This window comes from Python bivittatus, unplaced genomic scaffold (assembly GCF_059951505.1).
Source record: "Python bivittatus isolate LINGU-HERP-01145 unplaced genomic scaffold, Pbiv_v1 ctg000390_np1212, whole genome shotgun sequence".
In the NCBI taxonomy this organism is placed as follows: Eukaryota; Metazoa; Chordata; class Lepidosauria; order Squamata; family Pythonidae; genus Python; species Python bivittatus.
In genome coordinates, this window is record NW_028277070.1 from 2,175,386 (window position 1) to 2,199,606 (window position 24,221).

The 24,221-nt window shown below is 53.4% G+C and overlaps 1 protein-coding gene across 2 annotated transcripts in view; it reads right to left on the bottom strand.

Annotated features, from left to right (window-relative positions):
* Positions 1–250: 250 nt before the first annotated feature.
* The window catches only part of SCARF2 (scavenger receptor class F member 2), a 51,504-nt gene continuing 27,533 nt past the window's right edge, over positions 251–24,221 (bottom strand). The window contains exons 6-10 of one of the 2 annotated variants that reach the window (XM_088143842.1): positions 23,135–23,238; positions 22,754–22,871; positions 21,598–21,716; positions 7,060–7,212; positions 251–4,115 (exon numbers count right to left, since the gene is read on the bottom strand). In XM_088143842.1, coding sequence (XP_087999968.1) covers positions 2,989–4,115; positions 7,060–7,212; positions 21,598–21,716; positions 22,754–22,871; positions 23,135–23,238 — 1,621 coding nt within the window. In that variant the 3' untranslated portion in view covers positions 251–2,988. The remainder of the gene's footprint in view (positions 4,116–7,059; positions 7,213–21,597; positions 21,717–22,753; positions 22,872–23,134; positions 23,239–24,221) is intronic. The other variant, XM_088143841.1, reaches the window with a different exon arrangement.

Here is a 24,221-nt window from a genome sequence, read left to right on the forward strand (position 1 = left end):
CACTGGGCTGCTTGAACTCAGCACAGAATCCCCGGCCCTTTCCTTAAATGACAGGCAGAAGAGGAAGATTTGTCTGGCTGCCCAGTTGCCGAGAGGCTGCAGTGCCCTTTGCCAGCTGGGAAGCCGGGCCAGTTTAGCGAGTGGAGACGCCAGGCTGCCAGCGGAGCAGTTCCGGTGAGCCCTCCTGGACTCCAGACCTCAGAGTCCTTTGCGCCTCCTTGGGCAGACTCAGCAGGCAAGAAAGGAGAAGAGGAAGGGTGGGGAAAGGACCGCTGGGGTAAGTCGAGTATTCATCTGCGGCAGCCCAGAGCGCCTGGGCTGTAGGGAGGGGCAGGGGGCAGCTTTCCTGAAATCAGCACCGTTCCAGCCTGGTTTAAACAGCCACCAAAGAGCATCTAATGTAAGGTTGCTGATGAATCTGTACAGAGCCACGTATTTTGAGGACTCTGTGCTTGAAATATTCTGGTCCTTAAACACTGGGAAGACCAACAATCTCTTCCCTGAAGAAAAGCGTGCAAAGAAGGAATTTGCCCTCGGGAATCTAAGGCACGATGTGTCCGAGGGGTGTTGAAGGGCGTGTGATATTACAGGTGGCCCAAGTGGAGACTGGATGGGCAACGTGGGGGAACCACAACCTGCAGGCCGCTGAAATCAGGACTTGGCAGCGCCTGTTCATTTTCCCAAATGGTGCACCGAAGAGCTTTCCAACCACCTTAGGAGGAAATAGTGAAAGCATGTATACAAAGTACATCTTCACTTTTTCCTCTGCTGCCCCCTTTTTAAAAAATGCTGCATTTTCCATCCTCAGCTCTCATTCAGCTTAATGAGACAGTTTTGCTTTGATGCTTCTTTCAAAGAAAAAAAAAGGACGCTGTGATTTTTTCTTGGATTTTTTTGTTGCCTGTGCTGTGCCAAGGTGGTGTGTAAAATGTCCTGCCTCCCTCCAAGGGACAAATCTCTCTGCAATGGGCTTCCCCCCCCGGCTTCCCCCCTCCAAATCATCCCAAAGGAGGGATCCCACCCTCCTTCCAGGGGCCTTTTCCAGTTGGGAAGGCTGGACTGCTGAGTGGCTGGAGACCAGAGGGACAGAGCAAATGAGTAACTGAAAACAGGACTTCCGGTACCTCCTTCACCATCAGAGCAGTTCGAAATGCTACGAAGAGAAATTCTCAAGACACTTGCAGGGACCCTGAACAGAGTACAGAAAAGTGCAACCGCCTTTGCGAAGAAAGAATGGCACGTTTTGGCACAGTATATGCAAAGTCTGACCTGAGCCAGCAACTTCCATGCACGTTGGGGTTTATTTATTTATTTTTAAAATTGTGCCTTCAAGTCATTATTGACTCCTGGGGACTGCTTGGACAAGTCCCTGCAGTTTTCTTGGCAAGATTTTTCAGAAGTGGCTTGCCATTGCCTCCTTCCCAGGGCTGAGAGAAAGAGGGACTGGCCCAGGGTCACCCAGCTGCGTGCCTCAGGCGGGCCAGAACTCCTGGCCTCCCAGTTTCCAGCCCGCCATCAAACTGCTCCCGTTGGGAATGCGACTGCCTGAAGCAAAGGGACTGCAATTGACTCCTTGTGGCTTGGAGCAGCGGGTCCAGGACACACGGTGGGTGCTGAAAGCCCAACGTTTCCCATTAAGTGCTGCAATACGAAATATGTTAAAAATGAGTTTGGTTCAAGGGCTCCAACTCCTCTGCCAGCCACAGGCTCGCCGGCTGCCTCAGTGAGCGTTGACAGCTGCCCTTTGAAATTTCCCATAATGCTCCTGGCACAATGTTACTCTTGGGGAATTATGGGAAATGAAAGGGCCATGCAACCAACCTAGCTGTAGGCCAAAGGAAGACACCAGCCTTCCCCAGCCTGGTGTCTTCCAGATGTATTGGGACTAGGATTGCCCCACAGTGTGGCTCTGGGTTAGGATTCTGGGAAGGCATTCCCAACGCCTCTGGAGGGCGGTAGGTTGGGGAAGGCTGGCCTTGAGCACTGGGCCTGAAGATGTCTGGTGCTGTCCCCGAGCTCCCAGGGTGCTCTGTCCCCCAGCTACCTCGGGGGATGGAGCAGGGCTGGGCCCGGTTAATCCTCGGGAGATCACCAGGGAACCCCATGAGAAATCAAAAGAAGGCGAGGATGAGCTCCTCCTGGGCAGCTGTCCAGGATGGAATCAGTGGCTGAATTCATCTTGGGGCCTTTACCTTCAGGAGAGAAAGCTGGAGCTGGTGGAGGAAAATGGGCCACCGGGAAACGGGGCCCAAAGACCAAGACGAGGCAGAGCTAGAAATGCCAACCTTTTATTTGAGGAAGCACCGGAGGGAGCCACCGTGGCGTCCCACGCCCAGCTTCCAAGCGAGGGGGCTGCTGGGCCCCAGGCCCCGGGGGGCCGGTCTGAGGCAGCCCAGGGCCTGGCCACCAGAGGGGCTGGGTCTGTTCTGATCGCGGCCCCCACGCCAGCTGGCAGCGGCCCCTGCACCCTCTTCCTTCAGAGACTGCGCTTGCTTTCTGGAGGGTGAAGACCCTGAAAGAGAAGCCCTGCCCCCACTTTAAGGAGCATCTTCGGACAGAATCGCTGCAATGTGGCTTTCCAGAGGTGAATGCATCGGAAGAAAAGGCCGGGCTGCTGAGTCCTGGCTGGCTGTCGCTGACCTTCAGCAGCCAAGTCTCAGCGCCCGCCCCAGCCCCAGCCCTGCTCGAAACCCACCCCAAGGGGCCCTTCCCCAGGCCTGCGAGGGCCGTTCCTGGTCTAGGACTAGGGAAGAGAAGCAGGGTCTATGCAGTTATAACCCTGGTTTAAAAAAAGCCCCCCGCCCCCTCCCCGCCAGAGCCCAGCGCCAGCGCCGGGTCCCCGAAAGCCCTCCCACCAACCCAAGGGGGAGGCCCTCCCACGGGCTGAGGCTGTCTTTGGGGGCGGGTCTCCGCTGGCGCAGAGACGCCCCGCCCCCTTCCCCGGACAGATTCTGCTCCCCTCCCCCTCCCTGGAGAGCAGCCCCTCCCTTATTGTACAGTCTGCGGGGGGGTCCCGGCTCCCTTGGGCTGCTCCGCGGCCCCCTCCCGGCCCTTCTTGCGGGGCGGCTTCTTGATGGGCGTCTTCTTGACCGCTTGGTCCCCGGGCCCGGGGGGCGTCTCGGGGCTGCCGCCGGCGGCCTGCCTCTCCCCGCTCTTGGGCTCCGCGGCGACGGGCCCGAGCAGTTTCTGCAGCGGGGCGGGGGCGGGCAGCAGCGGCTTGCCGGCCTTCTGCCCGGGGGCGGCCGCCGCCTGCTTGGCCTTCTGCGGGGGGGCGGGCTTCTCCCGCTGGGCCGGCGCGGGGCTCATCCCGTTCGGCCGCGCGCCCGCCTCGCCCCGGTGGAGGCTCTGGGTCTTTTCCTTGAGCTGCGCGGCCAGCAGCGTGGCGGCCTCGGAGGAGAAGCGCGGGGGCGCCTTGACCTGCGCGGGGCTCCGCGGCGCCTCGGCCGCCCGCCGCTCCGGGGCGGAGGGCCCCATCCTCTTGAGGGCGTTCTGGAGGGCGCCGTTGAGGTTCTCCGCGGGGTCCGGGCCGGCCCTGCTCCTCTGCGCCGCCCTGGAGGGCGAGGGCTGGCCCTCCGCGCCGCCCGGCTCCTTGGGGGGCTTGGGCGCCTTCTCCTTGCCCCTCGCGGGGGCCCGGGCCGAGGTCTCGCTGGGGCTCCTCTTGCGCTTGGCCAGGCGCTCCGGGAGGTCGGCCGTGCCGATGGCCGGCAGGGAGGCGGTCTGGGCCGAGTTGTACTTGTGGTGGATCCACGAGACCTTGGGCTTCGTGGAGGGGTCTGGCGGAGGGGGCTTGGCCCGCTCCGGGGAGGGGGGCTTGGCCCGCCGGGGGTCCGCCGCCGGGGCGTCGTCCTCCTCTCTGGACTGCTTGGAGAGGCGCGCGATGCGGGCGTAGAGCGCCCCGCTGGCCGACCCGGAGCCGCAGGAGGAGCGCTCGCTGTCCGAGGACTTGAGCAGCGGGGTCTCGCTGCTGTCCGCCGGGACCAGGGGGGCCTCCTTCAGGACGGTGTACTCGCCGGCCTCCTCCTCCGCTGCCGCCGCCGCCTCGTGGACGGGCCGCGGTGTCTTCTCCAAGGTGCTGCACGGGGCGGAGACGCGGTCCTTGCTCTCGCTCACGCTCTCTGCGGAGGGAAGGGAGGCGGGTTAGGGGGCAGAGGGGCGCTGCGACCGAGTCCACTGGCTCCCCCGACACTCTGAGGGAGGGTGGGCCTCGCTGCCCCTCCACGCCAAGTGCCAGCCCAGCCTTCTCAAGAGGCATCACAAGAGACCCCTCGTCCGAAGGCTGTGCGCGCCAAGGAGCAGAGTCCTTGATTAGCCTCCCTGAGCACCTCGGCTCCCTTCAAAGGGACACCGTGAAGCGCCAGATCCGAAAGTCTCCCCAGCGAGCAATGGCAGAGCGAAGGACACAAGAGGAGGGACTGGGGTCCCACAAGTACTCACGGCACAGAATACAGTTTGTGCCCGCACTGCCATTTTATTTCATTTTAAAGCTGAATGGGGAAAGAGAGCGAGATTCGTTTTTAGCTGTTACATATGACTAATGTTCAAATGATTTGCACGCAGTTCAGGATGAAGCTGATACTTGTGGCCCAGGCAGCATTAAAAACTGCATGAGCAGGCCTGCTTCGTTCACTTTAGCAAGGTGAAGGCCCTGGGGGCAGGGGTGTCCCGGGAGGGGGGGGGTCAAAGAAGTCAAGAAAATGGGCACTTGGACTGTGCTACCAGAGCTCTGCCCCTTTCTGCGGGTGTCAGGACCAGGCTCCTGACTTTTCTGACCTTCCGCAAACGGTCTCCAAATTCCAGTGTATCCGCCAACCCAAAAAGGCTGCAGACTGCTGCTTCACCTGATTTCACAAGGGCTTGCTTACAGTATTATCCTTTCCTTCAACAAAAGGATGCTCTTTCCACGTCAATATGTTGTGCATCAAGGAAGCCAAAACCAACTCCTTTTATTCTTGTAGTTTGATGGTGCAAGGGTTTTTTAAAAAGGGAAGCAGCATGCAAAAGTCTGAGATAAAAATTAAACACACTGAACTAAGCTCACGATGTGAAACTGCATACGCTGAGAATACTTTTAGGTTTTTTCCTCCCAAAAATCAAGATGAGCAAATATTTTGTTTCAATATAGAGCTGAGACAGCTACACAATTCCCAAAAGAGCGCTCTTGGCAAGGGTTATCGGCACAACCCCTCTCCCAACTCTGGTGCCAAAATGGAGGCTTCTAAACTATGTTGTTTTGGAAGTAATACTTGTTGAGAAATACGCATGGCTTTTGTACCAAAAGTATTGCTAGAGGTTTGTTGTAGTTTCTTCACCCATGGACATAATGCATACTTGCCCAATAGAGTTAACTCCATTCTTGCACTAGCTCACTACTTGGAATGACACAATAGGGTTTTTTTAAAGTTAACCAAACATTCCAGCATCACACAACATCTTAAGGCATGGAAGACCAACCAACCACAAATCAATCAGGGTTAGCATATTCAGTGGTGTGACTGGGGACGCTCCATTTCACGAGGCTGGAACCCAGGAGGAGTCAAAGCCAAGGAGAGGGTGACTGTCACGCCAGGACCTGAAGGGCAATCAGTGGGCTTGAAGGGCGGGGGGGGGGGCGTTCTCTGTGTGGTCTTTGTCTTCCGAAGGCCGGCTGGAAGCCAGGGAAGAGAAGATGCCCCTGGGTTTAGGAGCTTCGACCACAAGCTAGGATCAGCATAGACTTGTGGGGTGGGGGAAGCAGGGTTGGGGAGGGAAAGTTTGTGGAGGTCCCTTGTTCCCACAGAGAGGGGACCCCATTTCCTGTTCATGCGTGGCTCCGTTACAGCCACAAACCTTTAATCTTGTGCGAAGCGAGCCTCCGTTGACTGCAGGAGTTAATTTCCACTGGTGGGAACATCTCTGCATCATAATTATGCTGTTGCTTTTTCTTTTAAAGTCAGGCATGTGTGGCCTAAGAATTCTTTAGGCATTACAGGGCTATTTCGTGAAGGCCCTGTTATTTGCTACAAAAGGGTTGCGGTGGAGCTGGGACTTAGCCAAATTCCTCTGCTCTGGAATGGTTGCCAAAATAACAGGAGAGGAGAAATTAGGAGCTCAAGTGCTGCGACAAACATTGACCACACGCCTACCATCCGACTGCAGGATGGAAACGCCAACCAGCTTTGCTGCGACCGTGGACACACCCATCTAATTCCAAGGAACTCCAGCTTTCATATCAGCATTCTAGTCCTCAGTTTTGCAAAGGAAAACTTGAAGAGGGCAGAGTTTGTGCTAAAGGGAAGATCCTTTGGGAGAGGCTTCAGCAGCCAAAGTGAGACGCAATAAAGGCACCCGTAATATCATCAGGCATACAAGAAAGTTTTGCATACTTGTAGTACTGTACAAGACAAGCTGGTGGTGCTTTGATGTTGCTTTTATCCCTAGTTTCTTAAGAAAGTAATACGCTATTCAAGAAACGTGTTTTGGGGGAATCTCCAACCGGCCCTTTGCAATGTGATGTTAGAGGGAAACTTTGCCACTTCGAAATCTGGAATTCACGGCGCTTAGCAGCCCTCCTGTTCTCTAAGAGACTAATTGTGCAAGAGGGCTCTTGTGAGCTGGGGATTTTAGCTCCCAGCTTCCCTTGGGGGAAACCACAGCAGTGAAGGAGCAATGCCCCTCCCCTGTCCCAACATGAGGAATGCATTGCTGGTCTGATCCGCACGACCCTTGCCAGAGTTGAGGGGCCCCGGGTGTGCCTTGTTCCTGTCTCCCTGTTCTTCCTTATGAGCCTTTTTTTTTAAAGATACGCATGATTGCTTTCAGGCAGCAGTGGCCCAGCCTTGGCACTGGGTCCCCAGCACCCAGCTTATTTTTGTGTGTGTGCGTCTGTGTCTGTGCTGGGTTGCAGCATTTTTGTTATCCCAAATTTTCCTAATATCAAGTCAGTGGAATTATATCATTCTGGGCCTAACCCCTGCTACTGCGACTACGGATAGGTTTTCACTTCTAGTGACCTGAGCTGAGCTCTTTCATGGGAAGCCTTGCTTGATCGGAGGCCTGGTTTGCACCGGGGGTACCACTGACCTTCGTGGGGCACGCAGTAGACGGGTCCTTCGTCTGTGGTATCGAAGGAAGAGAAGGAGCCCCTGGACGACCAGGAGGGCGACGGCTGGTCTACCACGGAGGGAGGTTCGATGAAGCTGCAGTTCAGGGTGTTCTCCAAGTCATGATGAGCCACTGCAAGACACAAGGAGGGTGGAGAAGGGAAGTCCACCAGAGGTGAAAGGGGAATGCTGGCCTTCTGGGGCAGGCGGCCACTTGCACCCAGGAGCTCAAGGTGATAACGTTTCGCCTTTCATTTTATATTCATAACCACGACCTGATAGCTGAACGGAGCTGACCCCAAATAATTCAATGTTTGCACTGCAGGTAGTCCTTGTTTAGCGACTGCCTTGTTTAGTGACCACGGTTACAACAGTGATGAAAAAGTAACTTTACGACCAACCCTCACATTTATTATCTTCACAGGTCTGTAAAGCAAAGGAAAGTTGAAGTCAGATCATAAGCACAGTTGCAGTTTCACTTAGCAACCACTTTGCTTAATGACCAAGTTGCTGGTCCCAATTGTGGTACTAAACGAGGACTACCTGTACATGCTTAACCAAGTCAGTGAAAGATTCGCCAGCCACATTCACGCAATATGCTAAGGTTGGTTAGTATGAATATTGGTTAGTTTTTCAGTGGCCTACCATGTTGTATAATCTCAGCCCATTTGGTTAGCAGTTCAGTGAACTGTGCAAAGACAGAAGACGAATGAATGCAGAAATCAAATCAAGCCGTAGCATCACCCAGCCAATGAGTTTCCATGACTAAAAGTGGACTTGGACCGAGATCCTGCTCACTGACTTTCTGGAAAACCAGCCTTGCTCTTTTGCCTAATCTGGATTGCCTAATGCTTCAGACAAGCACAGTACAGAGTATCTGCACCAGGAAAAATGCTAATTTTTGTCAGTTTGACTTACCTCCCTTTAAGGCAGTCAGTTTGGAAAAATGAGGCATGGTCTTTTGGGCTGTCACAGGGTCATGGAGGCCATCTCATCTGACAGCCACCGTGGTCCAGATGCTAGGCTAGGAATGGGCTGAGCCAGGTTGAAGTCCCCTTCGGACCTGGAAGCCTCCGTGAGGGACTTGGGGCCAGTCCCTCCCTCTCGCCCCCAGAGCCAGGCTGGGGTGGGTAGAAGGGTAGACTAGGAGAAGGGAGACCTAGGTTCAAGTCTTGTTAGACACAGGACCTCCCTGGCCACCTTGGGCCAGTCCCTCAAGTGGGGAAAGGCTGGTTCAAGTCCCCCCCAGACATGGAAGCTCCCTGGTGACTCTGGAGCTGGCAGGGGCATGGGGAAGGGGCTGGGCTGGGTCCCGATTCCCCTTCAGCCCCAGAACTGGGCCAATTGCTCTCTCTTTCAGCATAGCCTCCCTTACAGGGTGGTTTTTGTGGTGGAAAGTCCAAGGAGCGCTCTCTAGGCTGCCTCAGGCTCCTGCATGAAACAGGGGCTACACGGAATCCCTAAATCCGTATGACCCGCTGCTTATGGTAGCACCCGGGTCCTCCATCTTCTGCATCACACCTCTGCAAAGGAGAACCCTGGGCCACCTCCTGAAGCAGCCGATTCCAGGGTCCAAAGGCTCTCGCCACTAGGAAGCACCTCCTCACGTTTAGCCAAAATCCCTGCCCCACCATTCTGGCTTCTGGCACTTTTCCCTGCTAAGCCATCTTCTATGAGTCGCGTGGCTCCACGCCAGGGCTCATTTACGAACCTCTCTTGTGCCCCTTCCTTTCCTCCATCAAAAGATTCGATGGCTTTTTAAAAAGGCCCTTTTGCCCACCTTCTCCAAGCTCTGACCTTCCTTTTAACGCTGCGAATGAGCCAAACCTCTCTCCCTGAGATCAACCCCAGAGCAAGAGACTCGGCCAATGTCTGAAAGAAAGTGAAAAATAAGCTGATTTCTCCTGAGAGCAGAGGGCGCCCCTGCTTTCCGGCAGCCCTCCAGGGCGCGTGGCAAGGGGAGACGGCCAACCACGAAGTCGCAGGGAGGGGAGAAGAAGAGGGCCGCTGGGCGAGAGGAAGAAAGGCTGGTAAAACGAAGGGAGCAGAGCTACAGGCTTGGCCAGAGCGGTCAAGCGCTCGGACTGAAGAGACACTTAAGATCAAGTCCTGGTGACATCAAGGACATGTCCACGTAATTTTCTTGGCAACAGAACAGAACTGGTTGGCTGTGGCCTTCCTTGGAACGCTTTGCCAATTTCCCAATCTGGCCTATACTGGAGTTTTCCTAGTGGACTCCCATCCAAACCCTAACCCAGTCAGACCCTGCTTAGCTTCTTTAAGATCAGCCAAACTTGGTAGCAGCTGTTACCTGCCAAGATAAAAGTTCTTTGAGTTAAACTTGACTCCTGGGGACTTCCATGTGGCTTTCTTGGCAACGCCTTGAGCGTGGTTTGCAATTGTTTTCTTCTGAGATGATTTTTCAACTTGGGTCCACATTCACAGCCCATCATGAACTCAGACGAAGTCTGAACTCAGATCAGGTGGTATTTCTCAGCCTAAGTTTGTTGGGAAGATATAATGGAATAAACTCCTCAGAGAAAGAGCAGGATGCAAATTTTGCAAGCTATGGTGTGTGTTTATTTAGTCTGCGCAAGACTTCTATGTAGACAAAAGTCATTAAACAGCTGACTAAGGCTGTGCAAAACAGAAAAAAAATCAAGAGCTAAAATGTTACCAGAAAGTGAGCAAACATTTGAGTTTTTCCAGATTTTCTAAGAAAATCAATGTCTACCACAAGAAGTGCAGGGGAGAAAAAGATGGGCATAGCTTGAACCCTGAAGTTTGCTATGGATAAGGACCTTAAAAGGAAGCACAGTTAGACTGCTTTACTGGGTATCTTTAAATATATTGAGATTTATATACAGGATTGAAGGCAAAATGTGATTTGGGAATGCCTTTGGCCGTCCACATAACTTCTGTTGGGAACACTTAAAGCGCCCACAGAAGCCCGGGGAAAGACACAGCTGCTTTAAGGCGTTTGAAGTCAGATCTTTGCCCAGCTCTAATGTGTGTGTGTGTGTGTGTGTGTGTGTGTGTGTGTGTGTGTATGTATGTATGTGTGTGTGTGTATATATATGTTAATTAGCTACTAAATTGCTCAGAGGGCGACAGCTTGGAAACTAAGCAGTGCCAGACCTGGTTAGTACTTGGATGGGGGAATTTTAGGGAACAGCAGCACTGTGGGCTAAACCGGGTGTCAGAAAGACCTGGAAGAAGGTAGAGGAAAGCCATTTCTGTACTGTTGCCCCAAAAATGACAGGGATGTGTCCATGAAGGCATCAAGGCTCAAGTCTTCTGGAAGGAGACCTGCTTCTCACGACTGCATCCTATTTCAGAACAGACAATGCTGAGGTGGTACTTGGCTTTTGCTGTTGATTTTTGTCCTGCTTTATTTTGTCCATTTTTCTGGAACCGACTGAAAAACCTCTGATGGAAAAAGGACATTAAAAAAACAAACAAAAAACCCAACTGAACTTGAGTCTGTCCAAGGACTTCTTCAGATTGGAAATGGCGAGCCGCCACGGAGGCTGCGCACTGATGGGGAAATGGTAGCAGAAAATAATGCCGCCAGCAACAGCCCCCTCCAACAACCACGTGTGCTCAGACACATTGCCAAGAGAAGTTCCAAAGAAATCCTCAAGCCCTGAGAGCTACAGAAAAGCAGAAGCCTCCTTGGGGAGAAGAGCAAACGCCTGAGGACTTGCAAGGCAGGTCTGGCCCAGCAGGGAGGCAGGAACTGGCATCTCTTTCACGCACACGGCCCGAATTCTTAGTCTGGGGAGGGCGCCCGAAATGGGCTTGCCTCCCCAATCCCTAATGATCCCTTCACAGCGATGGTTAATGTGCTGGTCCTGCAAAAGCTGCTGGGGCTTTGAGCTCCTCTGGCAGCGACAAGAAGGCGAGCCCAGATAGAAGGGCTTCTGTGCGCAGCAAACCTCGGGGGAAGCCACGTCTCCTATGGCTGTGCTGCATTCAGACCTCTGGTTCTGGGTGACTCGCTGCCAAATAAATCGTGCTGAGAGTGGCTGAAGAAGCCCTTCCTGTGGGCCCCTCGCCCCCCGTGCTGCAGTGTTTGTTCCTGGTGCTCCAGGTCCTCAATCCCTCCTCGCCTTGTGTGATTCTTAGCGAGAGCAGCCCTCGGCTTGTGCTTTACGGCTCTGAGGCTCCTCTAAGCGGGAAGGCAGAACGGAGGCAAACGCGGGAGAAACAGCACCAGGGAGTCGCCTTCGGTGCTTCACAGCTTAACACTGGGCTACCAGTCCTTACAGTTGCAGCCCAGGGTTCATCCCTGATGTCTTTTTCCTGCTTGTTGGTCATTAATCATCATCAGGGACGTGTCAACAGATGACACGTGACTCCTGCAGCAGTCTACCAGGGTCTTGTTGGAAATCGGTGGGAACCATTCAAAATAGCGTGCAGCCAAAACCAGCCTTGTGATGTCTCAGGAAAGGTTTAGGAAGCTTGAGAATTTATTTCAAATTTCTCTCAGTGGTTTTAAAATATAGGCTTTATTTCTGGAGGGTCTGCTGCTGCTTTTTCAGGGACCCATTTCCCCCTCCCTCTGCAGCCTCCTTGGCTGCTCCTACTTCCCAATCTGAAAAAGTCTCAAGAGAGGAGATCCCTTCCATAATTCTCCCTTCCCTTGGAAAATCATGGAAGTTTGGGAAGCCAGGGAGGCTGCAGACCAATATACTATGAAAAACTGGGGTAGGCTTTCACGGCTGGTACCTGCTGGGCAGTGTTGAGTTTTGGGGTTTAGTGACTGTGGTCTTGACAACAGATTTCCTGACGTTTCCCTGGGAACTGGGGCTGGCATCTCCAGAGGCAAGGTGGTCTGCAGCAAGGACCACAGGCAACTGAGCAGGGACTGACTGGGCTCCTGTCTTTCTAGGTGTTCTGACTTTAGCTGAGCTGGTTTTGGATTGGTGCAGGTGCAAGATGTCCAGACCTGCACCAAACGGCCACCTCCTTGCTAAAAGCCCCATCTCTGCTCAAGAGGTTCCAATGAATGTTCTTCTCCTTTGAAAGACATTCTGAAAGCAAATCCCTTTTCATGAAGCTACATGAGAGGATGCACAGCTGCCTCTCCCTTTGCTGGGTCCTACAGGTTTGACTGGGGCCATCCGGCTAGGCAGGCACCTTGTGGTGTCCAATCAGTGCTCAGGGTCGGAAGGAAGAAGGGGGGCCCAGGGAGGGGATGGGGGAGCTTCGAGCTGAACGGGTCCAAAAGAGAGAGGCTGGAGAGACTGCACCCCCCAGGGAATGGGAGGAGCCATTCCAAAGGTGAGGTGCAAAATCTTTAAGTACTTTTTAGTGTTCATCGAGACCATACAATGAAAACGTCAAAAAAGGGCACGATCCAAATGCAGAAGGGCCATTTCTGATGAGTGACGTAAAAATGGCAGAGCAGGTGCTAAAACGCTTCCCAGCCCAGAGAGAGGCTGAGGCTGGGGCTGGCTAATGAGTTAAGAAAAATGTTATCCATTTGCACAAAACATTTCCAGGTTTGATCCCTGCTGGAGGGTAAGAACAGCCCTGCTGGTCAAAGAGAAGACCACATCCTGCACTTTGGGATGAGACAGAACTAGCCTTGGGGCAACCTCCAAATACTTAAAAAGGGCCGTCACATCCCCCATGCCCAGGCTCCACAAGGCTAAGCACTTCCAGTTCGTCCAACTTCCCTTCCCAGCGTCGCTGATCTCTCTTCCCGCCCTGCCCCACACCTTCCATTTCCCTGGAATCTTTCTTAAGTCTGATCCCCAGATCTGGACGCAGGACCCAAGGCGGAGTGGAACCATTCAGACCAAACGGAATGATGGCTTTTTTCTACTGATGCTGTCTAAAACCGCTCTTGCCTTTTTAGCAGCCATATTATGTTCCCGGTCATGCAGGAATTGGCTCAAAGCCCCAGATCTTTTCACACTAAGCCCAGGACCCCTCCAGTGAATTTGAGAACTTTTCCTTGAAAGGAAAACTTTGGATCTGTCTCTCTTCCCTTCTGTTGTTTTTGAGCCCATGGCTCTAAACCACTAAGATGGTTTTGCGTGTTGTTTTTATCTTCCAGAGTGTTTTGCTTTGGGGCCACAGCCTGGAGATAGACAGGACGAAGGGTTCTTCCACTCCTCGGTTCCTAGGAGGCAGGAATGGAGGGGGATCCACCACAATCGATCCTCAGTCGCGTGTGAGAGAGGCACAGCTGCCTCAGCAGCTGCGCAAAGCCTTCCTGTCAGGGGTCCCTACAGGGTGACACCCCTGGCCTTCGTTCTGCTGCTCCTGGCCAGAAAGATGGGCAGAAGCCTCCTTGCTTCTGGAGGTCCTCCTGGGGAAGCCAAAGGCCCTCTTTTGTCTCTGCAGAAGCGGCAGAAACCTCAGAAGGAAGCTTGGGGGCGTCTCGGGGGTGGAGCTGACCCCCCAGGAGAGCTCATCTGCATAAACGGGGTGTCCTCAGTCGAGAAAAACAAAGGTTGCTTCCTCCTGGAGCCAAACCAGGGAGGCAGAAAAGTTTCCAAGAAGCCCATCAAGGGTACCAGGTCCTTGTGTAAAGGCGATGGTCTATATTCAACGCCCAGGTATTAGAAACGCCAGTTTTCTCTGCACTACAACCCGGAGAAAAAACATCCCCTCTTCCGCTAGTTCTCACTGATAGTTCAGCGAACCTTCCTGGTCAGAGGCATTCTATCTCTAAACTGGGGACAGACTGTGCTCTGTTTTTGTCCTGGTAGAAGCCGGGCTGGATAGAAGGTGCTACCCTTCCTTTCTGGAATGACACTAAGAGTGGACATGCCTTCGATGTGGGAGGGAGGGAGGGAGGGAGGGAGGGAGGGAAGGAAGGAAGGAAGGAAGGAAGGAGAAAGAGAGGAGGAGGGAGGGAGGGCAAAGCAGGAGAAGAGGGGTGTCCTGCCCTGCCCTCCTTGCAGCTCCATCTGGTGGCCCCACCCCCTTTGCTGCAGCCATGTGGGGCCTCTGCAGCAAAGGCTGGGCGATGAGAACATATGGCAGGGCCTGTGTGCCAAGCCAAACAAAGGAGCCTGTGACCAAAGCATTTCACTTGGGTGAAATAACAGACCTCTGGCAATCTAGGGAGGCCCGGGGAGGCCACTGGCCTCGGAGTTGGTGCAGGCAGAGGGAGGAATGCAGGATGTGGGGCTGGCCAGGCACTGAATGGCACAGGCGCGGGGGGGGGGGGCTCACCCCAGACGGTGGGATCCCGGCAACTGCACGCAGAGCGCTTTTAGGGGGAAGGGAGCAGAGGGACGAGAACCGAAGGCAGGACGGTGCTGCCTAGGGTTCTGGGTCCGGGGGGCCCTGGAGTTGCTCGCCGGGGGCTTTCAGCCCAAGCGTGGCATCATGCGTAGCTTCGTGTGCTTGCACAGCATGCGAACCCAACCTGAAACGAACGAGGCTACGCTCTGGGGGTTGTGCAAACCCAGGGGCCTTGTGTGACTGCCCTTCAGGGAAGAAGGAGCGGGGGGGCACTTATGCCCCTCGCCAGGACAGTTTAAAAGGTTCAGGCCAGTTGCAGGTGTCCTGCTTCCTTCGCTCTGTTATTCTGGGAGATAAAAGTGTGAATTGTCCTGGGAAATCTGCATCCGTTTGCCCTGGAAGATCAGCCAGTCACAGTTTTGAACTTGCCTTTTTTGAGGGGAGAAAATGATTTATGTCATTTGGTGAACGTGGCAACAACTTGGAAAAGCTCAGCTACTGTTTTCCTTGCAGAGAGGGAGAAACTGGGTTTACTGCAGAACAGGGCCTCGCCCACGGAACCGCTGAGGCCCCCGCTCCCCGGCTGGGGTCTCTTCCTCGCAGCTGAATTAAAGTGCCGCCCACCAGTCCTTCCACAGGCTGGCCGGCTTAGTTTAGGGTGGACAGAGTGCCCTGTGGACCCCCCCCAGCTTTCTTTCCCTCCCATCGCTAGCTGGGGAGGGGGTGGGGAGCATCCACGCATCCCTCTCCTTCACACAGGTGGGGCCGGGGAGAGGTGAGTTTCCACAGACGGCTCAACCGGCAGGCTGACCCTTCTGCTAAAAGCGGCCTCGCCTTGCGCAGCAGACGCCAGTGGCAGTTGGGCTCTTTGGCACACAGCTTAGTGCGATTCCAGGAGCAGCCCGAGAAACAGCTGACGGACGGGGAGGGCTCTGCGGGGAGCAGACAGGCGGGTCGCTCTTTCCGGCTTCGCTGTGCAGCCCCCCTCGCTTGTCACATGCTATCAGGTGGATTCAGCCGAGAGGCTGGTTGGGAGGAGCTGGACTCAGCCACGGCAGATGGGGCTGCAAGACGCTGCCCGGGGCCAGGTCCACACCAGCCCACAGCGGCCCACGTGTGCTGAGCCGATCCTGCCCCCTCGGAGTCCCTGAGAGCAACAACCACCGCAGGGGTCAGATCGTATCCGGGACCAAACTGATGCTGGGATGGGGGGAAAAGGGACGCTTAAGGCCGGGCTTCGGATGAAGGCGGACCAAGCTTGTCGGGACGTGCTTGTGCTGCAGTTGGATGGGAGTGAGGAAATGCACATCATGCTGGTCAAAACTCACACGGGCTGGGTAGACTGGTGTCAGTGTGTTGTGGGAACCAGGCCCTCCTGTGCAGCCACAGTGTGGGCACAGCCTTTAATATTTATATATATGATTTATGCGACTGACCGTGTCACAGCAGTGACTCTCCTGTGTTGGGGCAATGCAGTAACTGTGTTTTGTTAAGTCCAGTTTGGAGTGCGACTTGCTGTGGAAACATATCCAGGACAGACGCACTAACAAGGAAGGCAGGAGAAATGGCTGCCTTGAGGCCCCCATAGGAACAGGGGGTCCTTGCTTGACACATCCATTTCAGAGAAAAAGACTCTGGTTGTGTAATGCCCCCAAAGGAGCTGTAGCAAAAGAGCAACATGGAGGGAAGGTGTAAGAGAAGGAGGTGTGTTGTGGTTTCCACCGGCACTGCTATGCCCCCTGCTCCAACTTCCTCTTCCTCCTCTTCCCAGTTGGGGAAGCAACAGAAGAGGGGGGGAAATATGGGGCTCGGACCCATTACTGCTGTGGTAGTGACGGCAGCAAAGGAGGGGCTGTGCAGCCCTTCTCTCCCTCGCCTTCAAGGTCCAGGGCTGCAAAACGTCAGACGACCACAAGATGGCAGGAGAGAGAGGCAGGACGCTTCGCTGCCCCCAGAGGTGATGCAGAGTGTTGCAACTCTGCTTTAATAGCCCAACCATCCCTGCCAGGGGGTGGGGGGAGAGGAGAGGAGAGGGGTGGGAGCCCCTGAGCTACCTTCCCTTGGGGGACCATCTCAGAGGTTTGTCTTGGGACACAGAGAATCTGCTTATGTCCCCGATGGCTGCTCCCAAGGAAGATGGAAGGAACGGAGCATGGCTGTGCATGGAGGAGCCAGCTGAGGCCCAGGCCTGGCAGAGACCAGCCTCTGGGCAGCCTCGGACCATCTTTTCCAGAAAGGGACTTGGGCGTTTTTTAAAAGCTTGGAAATGGCAGCTGGGGGGGGGGGGGGCGCTTGGACCACAAAGTGCTGGGACTGCTGTTTCTCAGCAAAAACCAAACCCTGCACGAGCGGCCGCTTGACCCGAGCCCCAGACTTCCTCCTGGCCACTAAAGGAGCCCAGCCTTGTGGTGTGCAGGAGGACTTTCGTGGGAAGGACCGTGGGCAAAAAGGAAGTTTAAAGGCCCATTTTCCGGCATCGTGATCTGATCCTGGCTGAACATACAGCTGCCCTCCAGGGCTGCTATTTGCACAACACGCAAATATGTTTATGTGTTTACACAACACGCTTTTCTTAACATAACCATGGTTTACTTGTTAGCTAAATTTCCAGGGGCAGAATGATAACCGAACCCTTAACTATACCTAAGCTGGGTTCACACAACAAGCTAGCCAGCCAGTCTGTGGCTCAGACATCATGTGAACGCAGCTGGTGAGTCTCAATAGCTAGATGGTTCCAGGATGGTTTGAGTGGCTTCACACCATGGTATTGCTCAACCATGGTTTACTGAATAAATCACAATTAGCAGGGTTCCTACAGCATTCAAAGCCACCTACTGTGGTTTGCAAACTGCAAGAGGCATGCCACGTTTAGGTTTAGCACGTTCTAAGACAGTGTTGTCCAAACTTGGCCACTTTAAGATGAGTGGACTTCAACATGCTGGCTGGGGAATTCTGGAAGTTGAAGTCCACTCATCTTAAAGTGGCCAAGTTTGGACAACACTGTTCTAAAAATCCAGCCGGCCTGTTTTAGTATTTTGCACTGCCTTGAGATGCTACCACAGGGAAGGCGATGGTCCTCCTGTCTCGTCTTTCCTTGGCGGAGCATCTGACCAGCAGCTGTTGGAGGCAGCGTCCCAAACTCGCTGGTTTGATCTGGCCAGGCTCATCTCAATCCTGGGCAGGGGAGGGCAGTGAAACGAGCAGGGAGCCTCCGTTTCTCTGGCTAAGCCAGCCCGACGCAGACGGTGTTGCACAAGCCGGTCTCCGCGTCTGGGGCACCCGAGGAGTACGAGCTCCCTCCGCACCCACAGAGGCCAAGGGGAGAGCTCTCACTGCCATTGTTTATACAAAATCTCCGACCGGCAGCAAACGCCTGGAAGTGCAGACACACAGACTCATTCAGCCGAAGTCTCTGCCTCGGAGAAAGAGCCTCTATTCCAGTGAGGGGAGGGAGCCCCGGCCCAGCGTGCTACTGTAAACACAGCTCGTATTATCATTTCTGGAGAAAAGCGTTCCAGTCGCTTGGAGCTGCAGCGCTCGGGGCCGGGCGCACAACCGGATTTCCCAACGAGATCTGGAAACGGTGAATGAAAAGAAAAATCACCCAGACTCTCGAATGCCACAGGTACAACGATCTGGAATCAATCCCCACCCTGTCCTGCACTGAGGTCCTGTTTTTTTTTTTTTAATCCAATTTCGGGTGTCAAGATGCATGGGAAGTGGGATGTGCCCATAAAAGGCCCTTGCGCTCTGTGGGATATTTTTTAAGACCTTCTTTGCAGGTATTCAGTCTCTCCCCTGATGTTCCCTAGACCTGTAGTGATGACAGGGGTTGCATGTCCCAATGAGGATGTGAGAGAGACCGTCAGGAATGCAGACTCCCGGGAGGATCACCCATGACAGGGGGTCACAGATGAGGGATCAGACTAAATATGATCCACTGGAGAAGGAAGGGCAACCCATTCCACTCTTCCAAAAAGAATGGGCATTCACAACCAGGACGTGTCCACACGATAGGGAAGACTTAGATAGGGCTGTTTTTATGTCGTATTTTAATGAATTTTTATCTTGTTGTAAACCGCCCAGAGTCGTTTCACGAGATGGGCAGTGAGAAATTTGATAAATAAATATATAACTAAATAAATGAAAAAAAAGACCGGCACTGCAGGCTGGAAGGTGTCCATTGAGTTGCCAGGGAACAACAGAGGGCAAGTACGACTGGCACTGGGGTTTAGGATGCCACTGGATTAGAGCAAAAAGGATGCCCAGGTGATGATGTGCCCAGAGGCAAAAGCAAAGTTCGAGGCTGCAAAGATATGTGTCCAGCTGACACGTGGACTATCAGAACTGTGAACCAAGGCAAACCTGAGGTTGTCAGAGCAGAAATTAAATTAAAAATTGACATTCTGGGAATCGATGGACTGAAATGGACTGGAATGGGGTCACTTCACATCAAAAAAGCTCCAGACCTTCTATTGCGGACAAAAAAAGAAAAAGAAAAAAGGGAATAGCCATCTGTATAACCAAAAGCATCAAGGCTGGTGTCAGCCACAACCCAAAACACAGTAGAATGACCTCAATTCTAGCCCAGGGTAAGTCAGTGAGCATCACAGTCTTCCGAGTCTGCGCTCCGGCTAAGGTGCAGACGACGCAGGAGCTGAACAGTTCTATGCCTCGAGATACCACTCATAATGGAAGACTAAAATCCTGAAGTTGGAAGTAAAATAGCATCTGGAATAACGAGAACGTTTGGCTTTGGTATAGCAAATGAAGCGAAAGACAGATCAATAGCGTTCTGCCAAGAAAACCCAGTGTTTATATAGCAAACACCTTCCAGCGACCTAAAAGACACGCGGGCATCATCAGGCGGATGACACCAAAATTGAACTGACGGTGTGCTTTGCGAGCAAAGATGGAGAAGCTCTCTTCAGTCAGCAAAAAAGAACTGGCACTTTCTTGTAGAGCTACAACTTAAAACTAAAGAAAACAAAATGATCAGGCCAATATTTCAACCATATTCCGTATGGAGTGAAAACAAGAACTAAATCTAATGGACTGGATTTGATAAACAGACTGCCTGAAGCACTGTGGACTGAAATACTATCCTTAAAGATGAAACGAAGAAAAATATCCTGAAAACAAAAGAAGATAAAATGGCTATCTGCTGATACATCGAAAACAGCTCAAAAAAAGTGGAAAGTAAAATAAAAGAATGTTTTCCCAATTCAATGCTGAATTCCACAGAACAGCAAGAAGAGATGAGGCAATATAGGTTTTGTAGTGCACTTATATAATCATAATATAAATGCATACACACTAAAAATACTAAATATATTTAAATAAACAATGCTAAGAAATTGAACGTTAATAACTGAATGGGAAGGACAGGAGATTTGTTTAAGAGAATGACAGAACTCAAAGGTTTAGGAGTATATGCAGAATCGATCATGAGAAATACTGAACTTGAAGAAATAAAACCTGGAATTAAAATAGCCTGAAGAAGCACCCACACCCTGAGATATACTGAGGATAGCGGGGAATGAGGAAGAAAGACCCAAGGAGTCTCTTGCTGAGGGTGAAGACGAGGAGGCAAAAGCCTGTCAGTAGCGTCAAAAAATGAAGATTATTTCCACAGGCAATGCAAATAGATAGAGAAGTGGAAGGAGCAACAGACTTTATCTTCCTAGGTATGAGAATTACTTCTCACGTTGATGAAAAGAAGGTTTGACAAGTATAAAAAAGGGAGCAGATACAAGCTATTCCTCCTTCATAAAATAAGCAGGCTTCCAGATGGAAGTGTCTACGGTCTGTCTCTCTCCCTGTGCAAATACGCAAATGTGGGTGTGGTGTCACAATCTAAGCTGTCTTCCTTTTGTATGTGCGCTGATGTTGCAGCCATGTACGAAAAGGGTGGGGCTGGACTGCAACGCTGAGCCTCCCCTGAGGATGTCTGTTTCCAGCTCTCTGCGCAGAAAAAAAGGGAGAAAGCGAACCAGAATTTAGCCACCCTAAAGTTGCCTTTATATCGGTTTCTCCTTTGAAAACAGAGCACTCGCGGCTTTTCCTCTGATGGTGCCCTTATCTTCTTTCTAATAAATACTCTTCATCTGAGTCTTGGGTCTTATCCGTTGGATTAACTGTTTCCAGATTGCCAGGATGATGGTCTTATTCTAGGCTTAAAAATTCACAGAGATGGACACTAGAGTCGTGAAATAAAGAGAAATACGCTACTTGGAAGAAAGGCTCCGAGAGAAAGTGCAGAGACATCACGTTGACCACTAAGATTCATGTTGTCAAGGCCTCTCTGTTGTGACACATGGCTGGGGAAGTCTGCGCTCCAGTTACGGATGCAGAGGAAGCGAAAGTCGAACAGCTCCACTGATGCCTTTGAGCTGCGGCACTGGAAAAAGATCTTGGAGCCCAAGAAGAACACATAATTCAACAGCTGAAATAAAGCCAGGCTGCTCGCTGGAAGCCCCACTAATGAAGATACAGCCTTAATGCTTTGGAGACACAGTGCAAAGGCGAGAATCAGGCCTTGACGCTTGGAAAAAAATCAGCATTGAAAAAGGGGTGACAGAGGGCAAAGAGGCAGTTTCTGACAGACAGGCCTGACAAAGTTATGTCCTTGGATCATAAAGAGCTGGAAGTGGCTGACTGAATAACCTGCTGCTGCTTTGTCAATTTTCAAATGTTAACTTAAAAGGAGTTTTCTGCTCTGCAGACCCCGGCGATCGGGGAACACCTATTAATGATGATGCTCTGCGGCCAGTCAGAAGTTGTTCGTGATAATCTGAACGGATGTCAATAAACTGCTCCTTCTTTCCTTTCAGCTGAGAAGGCGCATTTACCTGGGCAGGGCCTGGCCCCGGCCCTGCAGCTGGATCCCCCCCCCAGCACAACCCTCACCCAGCAAGGTGCGATTTCTCCAGAATTTGTCCCCATAAACTCTAAACTGCCCCTCACAGCCCAGACGTTCAGCATGAAAACCAGAACAGCCGGGAGTCTCTGGGAGCAGAAAGAGGCGCCCAACCTCCCAGGCTGAGAGACTCCCATCGCCCCGGGATCTCGCACTTTAGGGGGCATAGTTTGCCTCTCCGTAAGACCACCCAATGGCTCCGTTTACGAAAGCCTCTGCTGTTCCCTGCACCCTGCCAGGGACACCCACAGGGTGTGCGTGTGTGAAAAGCGTCCACCTGGCGGTCATGACCGTGTGACCGGCCGAAGCCCGCTGCATCAGCCCTGCCCCAGCTTCGTTTCCGTTAGCAGGGCACAACCGTGACCGAGACCGTGGGGTGGGGCGGATCCTTACCTACAACTTTTGGCAGCTTCTGACGGCGAAGGGGGATCCGGGGCAGCTTCAGGCTGATTTGGCTGAACTGTCCACAAAGGTGCCTTGAAGACTTTTTGCGAGCCAAGTCCTGGTTTGTGCTGTGAAGGAAGCCGAACACCAGGTCAGATCGCGGTCAAAAGTCGCCACGTGGACGTGGCATCAGGGCCTGGCAGGGAGGGCGCTGGCGATGGAGGTCACGCTGTAGCATCTGTTCCCTCCCTCTTTCGCTTCCCTGCCTTTCACTTCATCTACCTGTGCAGGATGATGGGGTGTCTGTGTGTCTGTGTGAAATGCAATCCAAGGGCAGGAGGAAGTAGCATCTACTGCTACGGATGGGGTAATGGGACTTGAAATGGACCCCTAAAGAAGATGCTCCCTGCAAGTAGAAAAGTAGCACCCCTGGGCAAAACCTTGACATGTTTCTTTTTTAACCTGCGGGGAGACATTTTAAAATGAGTTTGTGGGGGATCTGAGGGGCGATTTACGCATGCACAAATAACACCTCCCCCCCGCCACAATGCTTGAGTTGACACAAACACAGATGGGGCGGCTTCCTGTGGCTCCCCACGGATTCTGCCTTTCCATCTGGTCTCCTCTGCCCTCTGGCTGACTCCTGGCTGCTCTGAGACGGTCTCCTTGGAAGGCTGCTGCTTCTAGCCGAGACTGGAAGTCTGGGGGCCTCCCTCCCCACCTGCCTCTTCCTTCTCACAGCCTCCGGCTAGCCCCCCCCAACCCCCCCCCCCAAAATCCTAGCTTCCAGCTCCATCCCTTTGCATCGGGAGTCCCATTTCTTCGTGCCTCACGGTGTGGTCTGCAAAGTCTGGGGGGAGAGGGACATTTTCCCCTTTCAGCAGCTGCCTCTGGGCACTCACGTTCCCATACAGAGTCAACAAAGGGCTGCCCCCCGGACACCCCTTGCTCTTGCCTTACCGGCAAAGATGAGGTCCTCAGCCCTAAGTCTGGCACATGGCACGTCTAGTGGACAGCAGGGGGCAGCCAAAGTGGGGGGGGGGAGCCTCCCCCAGCCTGGCACCCCAGGCCAGCCAGGGCCCCTTGTGGCCTGCTCTTCCGGGAGACCCGGTTCTTCGCGGCTGCCCTTCCCAGTCCCCACAGAGGCTCCCCGCTCGGTACTTACTCCTGGGCCTCGTCCTTCTTGCGGCAAATGCAGCAGCAGGACAACAGCGAGAGCAGGAGGCTGAGCAGCAAGATCAGGAGAACTCCGGCGCCAATGACTCCCATCCGCTGATTGGCCTCTGGAGGAAAAAGGTCTCACAGCCGTCAGTGTGCAGAGGAAGGAGCCACGAGCCACGAGGTAACAGGGTGGCCCTTGAAAGCCGGAGTGCAGAGGGTTTGCAGGGTATGGCCAGAAAAGGCAAGGTGGTGGCCGCGACAACGCCATCTGTTTTGGGGGAGCTCTGACTGGGCCGTTGTGGCCGCGTCTTGAATTTGTGGACCACCCCTCGCAGACCCCCCAGCCGGGGCAGGAAGGGTTGGAGAATGTTGGCCAGGTACTTACCCATGTGGCACATGCCGGTGAAGGGGTTGCAGGAGTCCTCGTGACAATTGCACAGCTCGACACAGTTGGCACCGTAGTGGCCAGTTGGGCAGGTGAGGTTGCAGCTGGCGGAGGAAGAGTTGGCAAAAGGGAAGAGGAGAAGTGGGTCCCCATCCTCCAAAAGAAGACAGGGTGGAGTCCTTGGGGTTCTCTGAGCTTGGTTGTTTCCTTGCAGACGTTTCGTTACCCGGCTAGGTCACATCTTCAGTGCTAAAGTGCTAACAGCCGAGCTCAGAGAACCGCGAGGACCCACAGTTCAGCCCTGAGCTACAGACATTCTCTTCACCACGATCGTTGGTTTAAATTACTCAGAGAGGCCCTACTGAAAAGTGCAATGTGATCATGCCGCATTTCGCTGACCGAAGGCAGGTCTCCAACACAGTGCCCAGGAGCTACAGCACAATTGCAGACGTCTTGGTTGATGCCTGAACCGAAATGTGGCACGTTCCCCTGCCTCTCCAAAAGAAGCCATCTTACACCTTCATGCAATGGCGCAGCTCACCCAGCACATTAACCCATTAACTCCATGGGTTCCCATCACGCACTGAACCTTAAACTGCTCAAGCCCATTTTAGCCCAGCCTTGCCATTTGTGAAACTCAAAGTCTCCACACTCCGCCTTTAGGGCTCCTTGTCCCTGAACCCTGGAGGGCTCCCTCCCCTCCCTTCCCATTTTGCCCCAAAGGGACAGGGGCCACAGCTCAGGAGATGGAGGCGCATCCTGGCTGGACAGCCCAAGCACGGCTGCAGCCCAAGAGGCTTCTCCCTCGATCTGCTCCCAAGAGGGTGGCGACGGGTCCGTGACCCACTCACGCGGGCAAGGGCAAGAGAAATGCACCCAGCCAGTCCTCCACTACATCCACCTTTGGAGGACCTGCAGAGCTTCAGCCCGAGTTTGGGGCTCTCCTGAGCGACACTCCCTCTAAGCCAGTGTTGTCCAAACTTGGCCGCTTTAAGATGTGTGGACTGCAACTCCCAGAATTCCCCAGCCAGCTTGGCTGGCTGGGGAATTCTGGGAGTTGAAGTCCACTCATCTTAAAGCGGCCAAG